This window comes from Haemaphysalis longicornis, unplaced genomic scaffold (assembly GCF_048455015.1).
Source record: "Haemaphysalis longicornis isolate Haplotype H1 unplaced genomic scaffold, Haemaphysalis longicornis Haplotype H1 scaffold_12, whole genome shotgun sequence".
NCBI classification, from domain to species: Eukaryota; Metazoa; Arthropoda; class Arachnida; order Ixodida; family Ixodidae; genus Haemaphysalis; species Haemaphysalis longicornis.
This window is the reverse complement of record NW_027526225.1, coordinates 41,597,649-41,615,350: the sequence shown is the minus strand read 5'-3', so window position 1 is coordinate 41,615,350 and position 17,702 is coordinate 41,597,649. Positions and strand designations below refer to the sequence as shown.

The 17,702-nt window shown below is 49.4% G+C and overlaps 1 protein-coding gene across 1 annotated transcript in view; it reads left to right on the top strand.

The window, feature by feature from the left end:
* LOC144162580 (MAM and LDL-receptor class A domain-containing protein 1-like) overlaps nucleotides 1–17,702 on the top strand; it is a 145,595-nt gene that overhangs the window by 106,305 nt on the left and 21,588 nt on the right. Inside the window, exons 13-15 of the mRNA XM_077693173.1 lie at nucleotides 8,499–8,818; nucleotides 14,922–15,006; nucleotides 17,391–17,420. Coding sequence (XP_077549299.1) covers nucleotides 8,499–8,818; nucleotides 14,922–15,006; nucleotides 17,391–17,420 — 435 coding nt within the window. The remainder of the gene's footprint in view (nucleotides 1–8,498; nucleotides 8,819–14,921; nucleotides 15,007–17,390; nucleotides 17,421–17,702) is intronic.

Genomic DNA, 17,702 nt, shown 5'->3' with positions numbered 1-17,702 from the left:
GGAAGCACGTGAGCGGCCGGCGGGGAGCCGCCTTCCCTCTCCCCCCGCAGCAAGGTGCGGTTTCACGATCACGTGATGGGTCCCGTTGAAACCCGGCCGCCCAATTGGACGCCGGGGCGAGTTACACGCCGTCATTCGAAGAGGTGACAACGGATGCGGAAAGCCGGCGCTGCGAGGACGGGGGTTCGATTCCCGGCCGCGGCGGCCTCTTTTCTGATGGCGGCGTAAAAAAAAAAAGCGCCTGTATGTACGAGATTTCGGTACACGTTAAACATCTGCAGGTGGTCAAAATTAATCTGGAGCCCTCCACTACGGCACCTGATCGCCGGCGTTGCGTCGGCGCGTTAAACCCTTCAATCAATCAAGTCGGCGCCGCGGAGTCTACGAGGCGACGGCCAGAGGACGAGTTGCGAAGGGAACTGGCTCGCCCCTTCTAGCTTCGACCAATCCTTTGCGGCCGAGCCAAACGGCTTTGGACGCAAACCAATGAATGACCCTGGAAGAAAGGAGCGAAGGTGGTTTGGGTATTAAACGGCCTTGATGATTTCAGCCCATGGCCTTACCTCTTGCCTTCTTCCCAATTCGGCACCGTAGGCATGGCTGCCTTGTATCAGGAATTCTCTGAGTGTAGCCCACGCCACAATTTGCTACCCTTGGGGTATACGTCAGAATAAAACGCTAGGTCACATTATTTTGACCTGTAATTAAATTATCTTTCCTATTGACATTGCAAAGTCAGCAAACAAAATTTTAGGTGACGTTCTACACCTGTCACGGGAGGATAACTGCAATACTGAGATGCACCGCAAATATTAGTATTCTTTGAAGCGATACCGAAAGCAAAAAAAGTTGCAAAGGATTTCTTCGTATTTCGCGTATTCTTTTGAGCTGAGAACTCGAAAGAGGGCGACCAAATAAGGTACCGACGATGAAACCTCCAGAAATATCGGCCGGTTGAGGCGTCGGCGTAACGCCAGACAGTTATCGGTCCCTATCTCCCCTTACCCCCCCCCCCCCCCCCCAACAACCACTTTCTCCTTCTTCCCTCCATAAATAGTGTTGACCGTGGCACCCCTCCTATCAGGAGGTGAGTTTGCTTACCTCGGATTCAAAGGACGCGCTTTGATTAGCTTGCTCCATCCAGTGAATCGCTCACGAGGCAGCACCAAAACACATGAAAAGCGCCATGCTTATAGGGTGTGAACCTTACAGGGTGTATAGGGGCGGTAGTGTAAAGCACTATTGAACACCTCATCACGGCTGGCGTAGAGATGACGCACAAATGTATGAGTGATCTGTGTATTCAGTGTAACGTACTTCGCGTGTGTTAAAGGGGCCCTGAAAGGCGTTTTGAGCACACTAAATTGACTAGCGCAATCGTTAGATTGGGTCGTCAACATCATCTATGCCAAGTATTACTCTTTTACGCGCAGCGGAAAGCTCACACTTTTGTTGCAAAGTTTGTCGCTTTTTTCTCACCCTTTCCTTCGTGTTTTTGGACGCCGCCATCTTCACATGTCTACATCATCGATTCCCAGATGTTCGTCATGAGCTAGACATCCTGCTATTGGGCGGCTTTTTCACGCACTTCCGGCAAAGAGATGAGTCGTCTGCTCAGCGTCGGCTCGCCGGCTGATCTGCCAGCGGAGTGCCGGAGTGCTTGGACATTTTACGACAAACGAAACAAGTGCAAACAAACGCTTAACCGTTTGTATTGAATGCAACAGGGCCATAACACGATATGAATATTCTCTTACTTGAGTACGTTCCATGCCCGTGGAACTTCTTTCTTGCAATCGCAGAGAACGCCCTGAGCCGAATGCCCGGGTTTGACGCATACATTTTATTCAACTTCCAAACAATCCAGAGATGTGTTTCGAACGAACACAACGTCACAACATGCGTTGCAAGTCCGAACCGCGATTGACAGACGATGGGTTGCCTCCTCCTGCCCCTCGTAAATTCGGCACTCACCTCGCGCGCGGTTTGCGGGGACGAACAGCAAGTCACTTAACTCTGGCGCACAAGCCGAGATGGCTTTTAGCCAAGCACACTGCACATAGCCCATGCGAGGTTGAGTCGTACGCCGCTTGAGAAAGATAATCCAGACCATGGGAAGCACTATCCACGCGCAGAAGCACAACGTCGCATTTTATGGCGAAACAAAGGCGTCCACAACACACACACCATCGCCTCCTGTAATGCCAAACGCATCTCGCACTTCCAAATGGGAGTGAGTAGTATGCCTGCAGTGCCCATATGCCGCGAGGTGGGGCCGCAAGCTGAACCGGGATCACGCAACCGTAACTGACTTCTAGAGCGGTTTGTGCCTTGTTTCTAGGGCAACCGATGTTTGATATTGTCGAAGAAATGGTGCTCGCTCCAGCGCTAGAAAGCTCAGAGCCGCGGAGGAGCATGTTTTGCCAACGTTGCCGCTCTCCACCACGCGTCGCCCCAAGCTGAACTGGCGTTTTGTGCACGGGTTCTGTATCGGTTTAAAATGTCTTTTCACATGCCGCCGCCAGGAATTACCACCGCCACAAAATAAGACCCGGCACCAGCGGGGCCACATCTGATACGGCGCTTTTTGGATAAACAGTGCGCTGTGCATCCAAGGGAGCGAGCGCAGGATCCTCCCCGTGCGGCTGCGAGTTCGCCGCCGATAAAGAGTCGCGTGCCGCCGATAGCAAAGTTCTGCAGCAACGTACACCGCGAAAGGGCAAGGCCAGGCCGCCGCACACATGCGGCCAGATTTTTCGTTCGCTTTTCCAGCCTTGAGCGGAGAGCGGGATTCATGGTGTCAACAAAGCTTGCCCGTAGCAGACGGCTGTGTGAGCAGCGCAATAGCGGAAGTACGTTACCGCCGAGGAGCGCAGCATCATGGGAGGGAAGGCTTGTTCGCCGTCAACAGCGGAGAGTAAGTTGAAAGGAGGAGGAAACGCGGCGCGACGATAATACGCGGTTTTTGATTTACGATTTCTCAGCTAATACTCATCGCTTCAACAAAATTTTTGCGGGAGGAGATTGCTAATACATTGCTTTATTTGGTTACATGTACATCCACGCATCGGCGGAATGTATTTCAGGACCCCTTTAAAAATGTTCTTGTTTTAAAGCAGCCGCACCTTCATATATAGCAAAATATCTTAATAACTTTTTTGCATGGTTTGTTTTAAAGCAAACTGAATCAAAGCGTAAATGCTGAATACATCATCCAGCTGTGTTTTCTTCTCCCATGAAGAAATCAAGTAAGGGAGTTGCAGTGAATTGTACATTTCCTGCGGTCTTGGTGGTGGTAAGGAACTTCTCTACAGTGAACTGTCGTTAAGGCTAACCTATTTAAGGGAAGATGAACAGAACTGTAGCTTTTTTAAAGTCCGCAACGGAGAAAACGTCAACTGAAGATGAATTTCTCACAATGCGAACACATTTTTACAGCCCCTTCGAGTTCATCTTAACGGGAGTTTACGGCAAACTGCGTATGGAAACATTTGGACAGGCTCTTGTGACTGATGTGCTTAAAAATGCGCATCTTTTCGCTTTAAATAGTGAAATAAAGGTGCGTAATACCTGCTTACTTTGTTTACTAAACTGAGTAAGTGCTCTGATACTTCCCTCTAACTGCGGGTTCCTGTCCGTCCCGAGGTTTGTAAGTGCAATGCACTTCTTAAGCGACCCTGAACCTGCGTCCACCGGCGATGTCCGCGCACGTGGAGATGGGCGCGCGCAGCCTGGCCGCTGACATGGCACATACCCACGTGGGGGATTGGCCAGGAATCTCCTCGTCTTCCTTGGCAACGGGGGGAGATGGGCGCGCGCTGCCTGGCCGCTGACATGACACATACCCACGTGGGGGATTGGCCAAGAATCGGGCGTGAGAAGGGCTAATGCACCCGCTTAAAGGAGTACTGACACGAAATTTCCAAGCTGAGATCCGCTCTAGCAATCAAGTACAACGACAACACAAATAGGTGTCTGTGAATAAATGCATCTTTCTTTCTTTGTAGTTGTGTGTGTGTGTGTGTGATCTCTCTTTCGCGAACATTACCGAACCGCGAAAATTCAACTCGTGCATTCGCACTTTCACATTCTTCCCCTCGGGGAAATGCGGGGAATTTTTTTATAATTTTATGACGCCATTTGTGTTCGCTTTTGTAAACGCATTTTGGGTACGCCTGCTGATTCGGCGCCTTCGCCAACCCAGGGAAGAAAATCGTGGGTTAAAATCCCAGCTTGCCCTGGGCGTAGTACGCAGTGGGAGTGACCTGCCAGCGGCGTTGCCAGTGCGCGTGTTGGAAATTTTGATTTATGAGACGTCGTTTGGACACAAACACTCGCTTATTTAAAAGTTATACGGAGTTACAATAAAGCGTGCGTCTTGTTAGGCTTTCGTTTACGCTATTTCCTCTTCCTGTCCCTCCCTTCTTCTCCTCTTCTCTTGGCTTGTATTGTTCCGGTAGCGTGTCTTGGGCTAGCCGAACGAAGCTCATTGTTTAAAGGTTCGGTTTCGGTTTCGGTTTTTCCACATATGCACCCCGAAAATGACGGGAGCCATTTTTTTTACGTTTACGTTATTTCCAATGGTACACTAGCTTCAAAAATTATAAAGAGTGCCATGAACGAGGAGAGAGAAAGACGGTAGACTGGACGAGCGCTCGTCCAGTCTACTGTGTTTCTCTGTCCTCGACCATTGCGATCTTCTTATTTTGTGAAGCCATGCACGAACTCGCCAAACAAAGCATTCCATTAAGGAACGCTAGCTGTATCGGTCGCTTGAGCGTGGACCCTTCGGGCACTCTCAGGAGGCACGATCGGATGTCCAGAAGTATGCCTCTACCCGCCGCGGTGGCTCAGTGGCTAAGGCGTTGCGCTGCTGAGCACGAGGTCGCGGGTTCGATTCCCGGCCGCGGCGGCCGCTTTTCTGATGGAGGCGAAAAGCAAAAACGCCCGTGTGTGCGAGATTTCGGCGCACGATAAAGATCCCCAGGTGGTCAAAATTAATCCGGAGCCCTCCACTACGGCGCGCCTCATCGCCTGCGTTGCGTCGGCGCGTTAAACCCTACAATCAATCAATCAAGAAGTATGCCTCTGCCACGCCCTCAGTACAGTTCTGCCGGATGAGGGCATCGCAAATTTGCAGCAGGTCCGGGACTTTCCTGAGACGATGTGTTAGCTGCACCAAACCTTTTTCAGCGACTTTCCTGTTGTTCTTGAGTTTGATGTTTTCCTTCCAGGGAAGGGCAACTTCATATCTGGACCTAAATGGCTCAATGATTTCGCCAGACCAATTAAGTAATTGTTTTTCTGGACAGCCGGCAACATCGTCCATTCAACTCCAACGTCCAGAAACGTTCCAAATAGTTCGCATCACCAGAGCCATCCAGCGATACCTTCAGTGAAATTGCTCGAATACATTGTGCTTCGTCGACCCTAGTTCCAACTGAGCCTTGTATGCAGCATCGAAAAGCTGTTTCAACCACTCTAAGTTTTCCATTAAAAGGCTTGCGTCTTTCGGTCACAACGTCCCAGTAATATTCTTGGGCTTGGTCATTTGTACGATCAGCCACAGTCAGTTATCCCATGACATCTCGCAGGCAGGCTTCTTAAACTGGGACCTTCTGGCCCCAGATCACCTGCGTTTCCAAAACTTCAAGGGGTGAACTTTATTGTTCTGCGCCGTCACGGAAACTAGCACTTTCTGAAAGTATCTTGCGGTCTGACTTCCACAGAACACACAGTGCTTTAGCGTTTCGTATACCACGACTTTGCACCCGAGCTTTTTTAGATTGTCCATTGCGCCAGCAGTTTTGCTTTCCTTTTTTTCCTAGGGCCTTTGGTTCGCTCCCACGTGTATTAAGATAGACACAATCAACTAAAAAGCCGTTTTTACCATACACTTGCCTCTTCGAATATTATGAGTTTTAGCATAGCGGCTTACGTACGCTTCGTCGGCGGCGGTGGGCACCGGGCACCGAACTGCGCATGCGCGTATCGGTTCAGAGGACGGGAGGCCCACCGAGTCGCGCTTGGAACTATTTTTTCTCAATACGCATTGCAATTTCTTTACAATGCGTATTGAGAAAAAATAATTCGTGCAGGTGAACAAACGAACACAGAAGGTACAGCCACAGGAGCGTAGGAGTGAATTCATAGGAAACAATAACATTTAACCGACCAGACTTAGGGGGAAATCCCCAAGGTGGAGTAAGTTTCTATGAAGGAAAGTTTGACATTCACCTGAGTGCAGCCATACCGATACAAAGGAAAACTATACAGCTTTCCGAGAAACTTCGCAGTTCAAGAAAAATTCGTCCTGGTCCAGGATTCGAACCCGGGACCACCGCTCAACCGGAGCAGTCCCTCTACCAACTGAGCTAACAAGGAGGCCAGCAGTCTGTAGCGCGAGAGTGAATTCAGTTCACTTCGAATTGTTTATCAATTCGCTCTCGCTCTACAAACTGCTAGCCTACTGGTTAGCTCAGTTGGTAGAGGGACTGCTCCGGTTAATCGGTGGTCCCGGGTTCGAATCCTGGACCAGGGCGAATTTTTATTCAACTGCGACGTTTATGAGAAACCTGTATAGCTTTACTTTTGTAGCCGTATGGCTGCACTCAGGTGGATGTCAAACTGTCCTTCATCAAAAAATTTAGGATCTGGTAATGGATTATAAAAAATGCATATATGAACCTCTATTATGTTCCTTTCTTTTGCTATGTTTGTAGTAAGCTCGCCAGGTACGAATGAAAAGCACTCGGAACAGTCTTGTTGGGCGAATTCCACATTTTGGGGGGAACGGAAGAGGGCGGAATACAAAAGATCAACGGCAGCCCTCACGAGACAGCGCGTGTGTCCCCTTTCCATGGGCACACCAGGGCCCCGGCCACTTGCGGCTCGACGTTGCTTCTGCACGGCAGCCACTGGCTGCACCGTGGCAGTCATGCTCTAGGCCTGCACGGCGTCCACGGGCGGTAGTCCGAGTTTTTCCCGTTTCGAAAAATTCCCGCTTCGTGTCCGCTTCAGTGGGGACGTAGTTGAAATTGCGAGACCCCAGAACAGTGGATGTGCTGCGTAACATCCCTGTCGTCTGATTTCGGCAAATGAAGGTTCGCTCGAAACGGGGGCCCCTTGAAACGGTGGACAGAACCTACAATTCCGTTCCAGTTTTCTCCAGAGGAGAGCGCCTACGTGCCATTGCTGGCTCCAGCGATTTCGGCGTAGCCAATGTACCACATCGAACGAAGCCAACACGAAGGGTAGTAGCGAGAACAGCGTGACGAGGAAAGCGAAGGAAGGAAGGCCGGGCATGCGGGAATGGCGGGGCCGCCAGCATGCAGGAAAGCGCAGACACAACGTACGGTGAGCGGTGATCCTTCTGTGGCGTCTGCTCTGTGACACGCAGCCCGAGGGGAAGTTTGCGGGTGGGGCGCAAAAGTGTCGTGAAGTCTACGTGCAGCACAGAGGCTACTGCTCCCTTTGGCGTAAAGCGTCCAGGTAAGTCATGGTGATACGAAAATCAGAGCTCCTTTCTTGAATTAGAGATGGTTAAAACTCCAAGCTTCCCGCCATAATGTCTGAGACAAAGTGTAAGTCCAAAATCAATTCGGCTTCGACCGTGTAGGAACCCCAAGCGCTTGCTGCAATTAACGGAGCTCGAACTGCGAACACACTTGGAATATCGTTAATTGGTGTAAGTGCTTGTGGTTCTGCTGGGTAACTGGGACTTTACTCCCAGTGTGTTTGAGAACATCAACTGGCAGGTTACGCCAGCCGTGTAATTAGGAGTTCTTGAAAAACATTGCCAAGATACCGACCTCTACTGGATAAGCCGAACAAGTGCGCTGCGAGATAACGCGTAAAAGTGCAAGGAGAAGGGTAAAGCACTGCCTGTGTTTGCGCGCGCGACCGTTTGTAATACAATTTCAATTGCAAAACCGCGGTATGCTTTCACTAACACAAGGGTTCTTTCTACTCAGCTGCGCTCAAAATTTGCATTCCGCAGACTTGGTACCGTCTAGTGTTTTTACCCTGTCACTTTAAGCGACTTTCAGCCGTGTGAAATTGCCGGAGGTTACTTTGGGTAGCTTCAGGCTCAGTTGCTTCGGCCTCTTACGGGACCGGGACCTACGATAGTGGCACTAGATTGACGAGTGTGCATTCCCCCACTTAATTTCTCCCTCTCCTTGTCTATTCCTCGGCCGTCGCTAGTGGGTGCCACCCCGCCGCATCGCTCCGACACCCATGTTGTCGTTGTCCGTATCCCGATATACTGGAGACCTTGCACAACTATGCTGGACCCTGCACCACGCAAGCGACAAAGCTACGCGAAAAACACCACGCACAAGCTCCAACGTGAAACCGGTGCCCCGTTGTCCCTTTTCCCGATAGCTGTTTTTGTCGGCTTGCACGGGTCATTGAGGAGCCCGCACAACGCGGGGCATGGCCGCAGGAGACAGTGTTGGCACTGCAGCTGCGCCGTGCGGCGGCCGCCACTTGCGCAGGCTACTACATGAACCTGGCCAGCTCGAGCCAGCTCCCGCAGCGAGGCGGCTCCAAGGCGTGGCTGGTGAGCCCCAAGCTGGGGCCGGACTCGGCGCTGCCGCGCTGCATCTCGTTCGCCTACTACATGTTCGAGCGCACCATCGACCCGGCGGGGCCGAGTCTCGGCTCGCTGCGCGTGCACGTGCTGCGAGATGCGGCGCCGGGCCTCTTCTCGCTGCAGACCGTCTGGAGGCTCAACAACCACCAGGGGCACCGCTGGCTCGTCGCCCGCTGCCCCATCAAGCTGCCCGACGGAAACCCCATCGGCGAGCCGTACCAGGTGAGCGCGGGGCGCCGCTGAGCCGACGTCGGGCCCGAGCCAGCTACGGCCTTGTCCCCAGTGAGGGTACAACGAGAGCTGTAAAGGTCGGCTCCCAAATAAGGCGGCCTGAAAGAGAGCACGCAACCCAGAGGCGTGATTAAGAAATCTGCCGCCTAGGCTCACTTTCATTATACGTCTCGAGACCTGCCTGTAAAAGCGTCACTAAAATCTCCCTTGCGGCCCGTTTCTGAAGTAGCCGCGGTAGGCTCCAGCCCGCTCCCCAATGTCGGCGTTGCTTTTCTTGCACGTTCACAACTGAGATTTTCTGTTTTAATGCATTGGAAATACATATTTATGTGGAGCAGCCTCTGTGTTCTCAAATGTGGTGAATTTACGGGAGTGTAAATGTTTCTTACGCCATCGTTGTGAGATACATTCGGTCTGTCTAAGCGCCAAGAGTGCCACAGGCAGCCGTTGCGAAACCGGCATATGCATGGAGCTGGTCGTCATTCCCCTTGTCTGAAGTTTACTAACAGTGTCTCGCTAAGCAGCCTTTCCTCAGATCGTTCGCGGGTTCAGACGAGAACGCAGAAGCGGGCGAGGAGGCGGGTTCGATGACGGTTCAGACGAGGACTCGGATTCGATTCCCCGCCACGGCGGTCGCTTTTGTGATGGAGGCGAAAGCAAAAACGCCAATATGTACGACATTTCGGCGCACGTCAAGGATCCCCAGGTGGTCAAAACTAATCCGGGGCCCTCCACTGCGGCGCACATCATCGCCTGCACTGCGTAGGCACGTTACACCCTACAATCAATGAATCGTCAGCTAGTCATGCTACGGCTATTCACTACGGTGTAAATCGGTTTTGTGTGCTTACATAATCTAGCGGATCACTCATACGTGACCGAACGTCGGTTATGCTTGCAAATCGCATACCTCAGGTATTGATCACTACTCTGGACAAGCAAATTTTGCGTAAATTTCACGAACATTCTGCGAAAGAAGTACGACGGATAATGCAAAATTATACTCTGGAATCTGCACAGGACAAAATATTTATTGCGGGTCGTTTAATCGCTTGATCAGCGCTCGCAAACATTAATATATTTCCTCCGTGAGCAGCGCGGAGGCGGGCTTATAGAGTGATCCGCGTCCACGACTAAACGCTTCTTCGAAACATCATCATATGACACAGGGAGCTTGCAGAATTTAGAACAAACTGAAATCGGAGGGCTCAGACACCACACTTTTCCCACGACACCTTTTATCGCTTGTTAAATGCGCCTAGTCTGTATACTTCGAAAAATGCGTCTATTCAGTGATCAGGTGGTCGTTATAGTAAAAAAACAGATGGAAAGCGAACGCGCAGATTGTGTGCACATGTGATTACTAAAGCATTTATTGCTTGAGTTCGCTCCGCATTTGTACACAACGCTAGATAAGCACCCCTGCCCTGCTCCTCCACTCCCCCCATGTCTTGCTAAATCGAATTTCATTTCGCATCAAGTAGGTATACGGTGAGCCCTACCAGACGAACGACTTACCGTTTTCGAAACTGCACTGTTTTTTTTATTCCCATGCGGACTATTCTGTTTCTTCCGCACTTCCGTTATGTCATTAGCTTTCCTTGTATCTTGCTATAAAATGTGAGTGGATTGGTATTAATTTAACGACGCGCAGCCTTGCAATAGACTTGACATTTTCGTGTGGCTTATAATTCCCATAATAGGCACAAGTTATTGTCAGGAATAACGTTATAACATCCCCAAATCATATTTTTCTACGGCGTATATCTTCGAAACAAATCCGCATACGTTGTCCGCGCTGAAAAACGAAACCAACCTCTCAGTGGGCCAGTATCAGGTCTAAACGAGTGCGAGGCGACAATAGGATTAACTTGCCCCTGGCGTATTCTGAGGTGACAGTGGTGATATGCTGCTGCCGTCGCCGGCGCCCGTAAGAGCGGCCAAGAAGTGAACAGGACCGCATCCCCGGATACCTCTCTTCTTGGTGTTCGAGCACTCTAGTCACAGCTGCTGTTTGAACTGCCTTAAACGTACTATTTGCTTACAGATGTCACCATAAAAAGTTTTTGAGGGCAGGGAAAGGCAAAAAAAAATACACCATCTCCCGGAAGGGAACTATGTGGTGATGCAAAGCATGGAGGTTCCGTGTAGGTTCCACAAAGGAGCAGAACCGGAGCAGGTGTCTCGGAGCAGATTGAAGGCCGCGTAGCGCGCACACGTGCTTTTATACAGCTGGAGGAGAAGAGAATGGAGGAGAGACGGGCATGCGCATTTGGGGTGTGGACGGCGCAACAACAAGGGAGGGACATAGCCCCGACCATGAGATGGCTTCTGGAAAGACAGTGTCGCCTGTGCCTTCCTGGGCCGGCACGAGACGAGCACGCTTCCCCTTTAAGGGCTCCTTGAGCGACAGTGTTGCCGGTGTCTTCCTGAGCCGGCACGAGACGAGCCGAGCTGTGCGGAGGACAGCGGCGTTATGACAGCTGGTTAGGGCTCCTGGAGCGACAGTATTGCCGGTGTCTTCCTGAGCCGGCACGAGACGAGCCGATCGGCGAGGAGGAGAGCGGCGTTATCACAGCTGGCGTGGAGAGGGGGACGACGTGGAGAGGTGCGGACGCCGGACGCCGACGGACGACGGAGGGTCGACTAAGAGATGCTCTGCATCTAAAAAAGCAAAAGAGAACCAAAACACTGCGAGAGAACCCATTAGCCAAGCGGCTCCTACCGTAATAGCCACGGAGAAGCGGCGGCAGGTGGCGCAGCAATCGCGAAGCTCAAGGCGCATACTCGGGTACAAGTTCCGGAATACCACGGAAGTTGCCGCTGCATCACCGCAGCCGGCGGTTCCTCCGCGCGGCGCAAAGTGCGCCTTACTGCGGGTATTTTGAAACCTGACGCGAGTGTTTTTAGTACTTTTAAGAGGAAAGTGTTTTATGCCCGGGTACACCAAGATCTCTATGATACACGCTTCATTCGGGAACACCGTTCCCTCACCGCTAGCGTCATCGTGCACCAATGATAAAGCAGGTAAATACAATGCAAAACATTCGGCGCAAAGTATTTATCAGGATGCGAGGCGCACTTGCGCCAAAGCCGCCGCAATCGCCACATCAGGCCGCGAATTCACCATCGGGATGGAAGGAACGCTGCAAAGGCGTCGCTCTGCGGTGCTTCAGTGAATATCGCAACACAGCCGCAGGAAGCGAGAAAATCAGAGTGCCTGCGAGCAAAAAGGACGCGCATGCGCGACGCCCTGGTCTCAACAAGAGGCGCCAGGCCTCCAGAGCGCGCATCGGTGGCTTTTGTCACGCGCTCGCGATGCCCGGAATGGGAAGTTTCCGCCTGTACAAGGGTAACAAAAGAATAACGTGGCTCGCACAAAGGCGACAGCATGTCTCCACTCGGTGCCTCCGAAAAGCGCCGCCCTCGCCATGCTTCCTGGCGGATTTTATACCCCCGGGAGTCCGTTGCAGCCGCGAGAAGTTGTAATCACTTCAATCAGGACTCTTGCCGGCCAAAGTTTGAATCCGACGAATGGAGGTGAAGCGATTGAGTCAGCCGGGCCGTCCCGTCGGGGAAAGGGAAGGCATGTCGCTGCGCGTGCGCCGCGTGCCGGTCGTCCGAGGCATGATTCGGACCAGCCTCGGAGAAGGGAAAAGGACAGGCGACTCTGCGGCGCCTTCAAGTTTGGGCATGTCTACCGCGGGCGGTTTGCTCGAGGCGCGAAGCTGTTCGCTGCCGGCGCGTAGCCCCGTGCAGCGAATGAGGGCTGGGTTCTCCAGCACAACAGTGGGCATATTAAGTACAGAGTACTTTAGGGGCTGGCTTTGTTGTCGTAGCTTGCTCGCTCGACCGAAGTATAGCCACACGGCGTTCGGACGTAACGGCTGTCATGTCGGGGTAACCCAGAGGTTTCGAAAGCCAAGAGGTTTACATAGTCATAACTATTCGAAACTTGTGAACCGCTTGCTCTAGTCTTACATTTCCCTGTTGTTTAGGGCAAAGAAAACTGCAGGTACATTTGAGGCAAAATACAGGCAACTAACCGACAGCACACACGTTCATATAGTTAGGAACGCTCGTTGGGTAGGTTTTTAGGATAGTAAGCGAAAAAAAGTGGCAGTGCAACGCCGGCACATGCGGAAGGAAAAACGAGCACGAAAAGAACAGAACTCCCGCTGGCGCAGTTTTAGGCAGGGGGCGCGCGAGCATTGCGAAGGCGGGAAATTTGAATTGTATGGGGTGGTAGTAGGGAGCGGATAACTGGGATACTGCCCGTTATAGCGAATCAGTGCTGTGCGCTTCCGACACCTTTCACATTGAGTGGAACGGCTTAAAATTTTTTAAATGCGATACCCGCTAATCTGCTTAATTGAAAAAGGAGAAATGCATGTAGGCAGTTGGTGCAAAGTGATGTATGTTTACCACTTTTCACAGAACGTTTTTTCTTCCACTTGATGTTTTTTTTGGGGGGCCTCTGACGGCTCAAAAAATTTTAATGAAACCTGGTGTACGGAAAGTAGTGCAGAAGGCTGCATGCGGCAGTGTAGGCACAAATATGGCTTAGATACGCGCCAATTCTAGAAAATGTTTCCGTCGTTTAGTTTTAATTTTAATTTAAATTACTGGACCACGAACGAGAGGGACGGAGATCTTAGCTGAGACACGCCCAGGCATGGTATGGTCCCATTTTAGCCCTTTTGTTAAAACACCCCATCGTTGAGCGAATGGAGTAGGCGAGTCGTAAGCTCGGTTAAAATACTGTTTTTTCTTCCTTGGGGGGCGCGGGGAAGGAAGTTTTTTGGCCCATATTTCGAAACTGTCTTTCCACAACTAGCCTTTTCCTGCACATCCTGCAGACGTCCGTAGGGGGCTACCCGAGCCGAGAAAGGCCAGCGCACAGAACGTGCAAGCAGAAATCCGGGTACGCGGGTAGGACGCCGTGCGACAGAAGGCGAAACTCAAGAGGGCGTCGAAAGTGCCATCGGCGCTGCATTATCATCATCGTCATCATCACCATCATCTCTAGCCTACCTACACACAGGCTTCTCATTAATCTCCAATTATCCCGGTCTTGTGCTAACTGTGACCACTTTATCTTTGCAAACTTCTTGACCTGATCTGCCCATCTAACTTTCTGCCACACCCTGCCACGCTTGCCTTCTCTAGGGATCCACTCTTAATGACCAACGGTTATCTTGCCTTCCCATTACATGCCCAGTCCACGTCCATTTCTTCCTAATATCTACCAATATGTCCTTAGCACGCGTTTATTCTCTGATCCACTCCGCTCTGTTCTTGTCCCTTAATGTTACACATATTCACCTTCCATTCCATTGCTGACAGAGTCGTCGTCAATTTTAGTTGAACCATCTTAATTATTGAGCCTCCAAATTTCTGCCCCATAGGTTAGTACCGGCAACATGCAGCTGTCATACACTTTCTTCTGCAGGGACAATGGTGGGCTGCTATTCATTATCTGAGAATGTGTGTCATATGCACCCCACCCCATTCTGATCCTTCTAATTATCTCTGCCTCATGGCTGGGATCTGGGGTCACAACTTGGCCTAAGTAGATATATTCGCTTACCACTTCCACTGCCTCGCCACCTATCTCAAATCGCTGTGCTTTCCCGAGGTTATTGAGCATTACTTTAGTTTTCTACATATTAATTTTCAGGCCCACGGTTCTACTCTGTTCATCCAGTGCGGAAAGCATGCTTTGCAATTCGTCCCCCGAGTTACTTACAACGGGCGTGTTATATAAACTTCCCGACTATGCTACATTGCACTTCGTAATAGGCGACCCTTTGGCGTTACTATCTTGCAAACAAGCACTCATCAAAATGAACTTAACCTGCCGAGGTATATACAAAGGATGTAAAGATAAAAACCCGGACCATGACAATCCGTCAGTTTTACCATTCAGCTCTTTCACGCATCTAGGAAACCGTTTGAGGAAATACTAAATGACAACTCAACAATACTAACAACATCAGGAGTGCTACTTCTAGGGGTCAATTAGCTTGTGCTAATTATCCGTTTGCGGGCGTTGACGTATTTTGTTGTGACAACTCTTTTCTGTTGTGCCAAGGTCGTGCTCGAAGGCATCTGGGGCCACGGCAGGGTCGGCTACGTGGCAGTGGACGACGTGAGCTTCTTCGACGGCGACTGCAATCGTTGAGTGGATTTTTGTTTTCAGTCTGCATAACAAAAGCTTCATACCTCATCTTCCCACCCCCGTAACAATTAAATGAAAACGTTATACACGACCATAAACGCCTGTTCTGTCATGAAAACAAGAGTATGATGGAAGCCCGTTTGGTCGGCGAAAAACATAACAATAATAAAAAACTTACACCGAGCATGAAAGGGCGTAGAAACAATTCGTTTCAATCGTCGTGGACAACCCAAAGCGGCTCTTAGACGGTTACTGGTCGTGAACGCAGAAAGCAACAAAGTACCTTGTGCAATTTCCTTACATTTGTGTACCTTACCTTCTGAAATTCGTTGACCTTCATGCTTGGTTTCATAGACGTCTTATTTTCATGATAGGGATGGTATGTGAATTCAGCTTATAGGATGCTGCGCGGACGTTCCGCGTTTTTTCATCCTACTCAAACTGTTCGGAATAAACATGAAGATCTGCACTATTATTGTTACTTGCTTGTTATGACATCATTTCTGGTGAGATTTTCCTGCCACCTCGGTTTCTCCAGAAGTAAAAACCAACGCTAATACACTTTTTCGAACTGCGCCCAGAATATTCAAAAACAGGAAGAATTATAAACTTTTTCCCGGTATATTTCCGATATAATTCCGGTTTAATTCCGGTATACATCAAAGGTGAAGCTCCATCTGGAAAGCGTTTTACCACCTTACGAATTTTTGAAATACTATTTCATAAACTTTTTCTTTAATATACCGCAGTTAAAACCTGCATGAAAACTAAAGCCAATTAACAGTCGTAAGGAAGTTTATCGCTTGCAGGTTTCATTTCATTTCATTTCATTTATTGTACCTTCAAGACCCGAAGGCGTTACAGGAGGGAGTGGAATTATTACATAATGCAAACACAGGAAAGGATATCAAAAACAGGAAATATCGAGAGAGAAAAACAAAACAAAAATGCGAATTAGCTAAAGTGTTTTTCTATAGCATTTTTAAATGCAGACAAATCGGTTATGCGAGTAATTGAGCCGGGGAGGTGGTTCCACGCAGTGATGGTTTTTGGAATAAATGAGTAGAAAAATAAATTAGAGCGGCACTGTGGAACGAACAATTTATGTAGGTGATCAGTTCGAGACGATATATAGGAAGGTGCAGAGAAAAGCTGACTTCTTAATTTCGGATTGTAATAGTAAATTTTTTGGAGTAGAACTAATCGTGCTAGTTTCCTACGATGCGAGAGGAGAGGAAGGTTTAAGGTAGTCTTCATAGATGTTACACTAGCTGTCCGAGAGTAGTTAGCAAGAATAAAACGTACACTACTATTTTGAAGAGCTTCTATTGCATTTGTTAGATATTCTACTCCAGGGTCCCAGACAGAAGAGGCATATTCAAGCTTATGTCGTATTAGTATTTTGTAGAGAAGTAGCTTTATGTTAACTGGGGCCATTGAGAAATTGCGATGGAGGTAACCAAGCATGCGGTTGGCGTTGTTAGTGATATGGTTATTGTGAGTTTGCCAGGAAAGGTTACATGTTATGTAGACGCCAAAGTATTTATAAGAGGTGACCTCTTCGATTGCAGAATCCATAATGCGACAATTGTGTAAGTGCGGCGGAGCAGTACTGCAGGAAATTCTCATTATTTTACACTTTTGGCTGTTAAGACGCATCTTCCAAGTATCACACCAAGTAGAAATCTTATCTATGTCAGACTGTAATGTTAGAGTGTCTGAATTTGATGATATTACACGGTAAATGACACAATAATCGGCAAATAACCTTATTGAGGATGTTACGAAGTTAGTTAAGTCATTAATATAGATAAGAAAAAGCAAAGGTCTGAGAACAGAGCCTTGCGGAACCCCAGAGGTGACAGGACAAAGAGCAGAATCAGAGTTGTTAGCAGAGACATATTGTGTTCGGTTGGACAAAAAGTTTTAAATAAAAAAGATAATATTACGGTCAATGTTGAGGGCACTTAATTTATTCTCACCAATTACTTAAAAAGTAATTGGTGAGGAACAAGATCAGATGCTTTAGAAAAGTCTAAGAAAATGGTGTCAATATGAAATCCATTACCTAACGCGGCACAAATGTCATGTGAGGAAAACGGAACGTGAAAGGAATTCATCCTATCGTCCACTGCGATAAGCACACCGCCACCTAATCTAGTACGCCAGGTAGATTAGTCAGGCAGGTAGTAGCCACCTAATCTAGTACCCAGGTGAACAGAGTAAGCGCGTTCCCATTGGGAAATCGGCGGCCACGCTGTTGATTTAGCTGTTTTCAGAAGGTCATGCAACCGGAAAGTTTCCCAATCTCTAAATGACGGATACGGGAGTGTGCAACGTATGTGTCAGTTTGACCTTGCATCTTTTCCCTACTCTTCGCAGCGTTCCCGGAAAAGGCCAAGGCTATTCCAGGTAAGCATTAACAGGACCCAGTATTCTCTCACAATCAAACTTCTCTGTGTGCATGCGTGTGTGCGTACGTGCCTGATGCTACTTCGGAAAATACAAGTCCTTTATTTATTACCGATGGCGTTTATATAGGCTTTTATTGAGACTCATTGGCCTTAGTAGCTAAGTCGGCTTTGGTGTGTATTGCGTCCTGTGATTTTCCTCAAGTGCAGCACTGCACGACAAGACTAAGCTACTTTTGTGTGAGTTACACCAGCGCACAGTAGTGGGCTCAGGTGCTGTGTC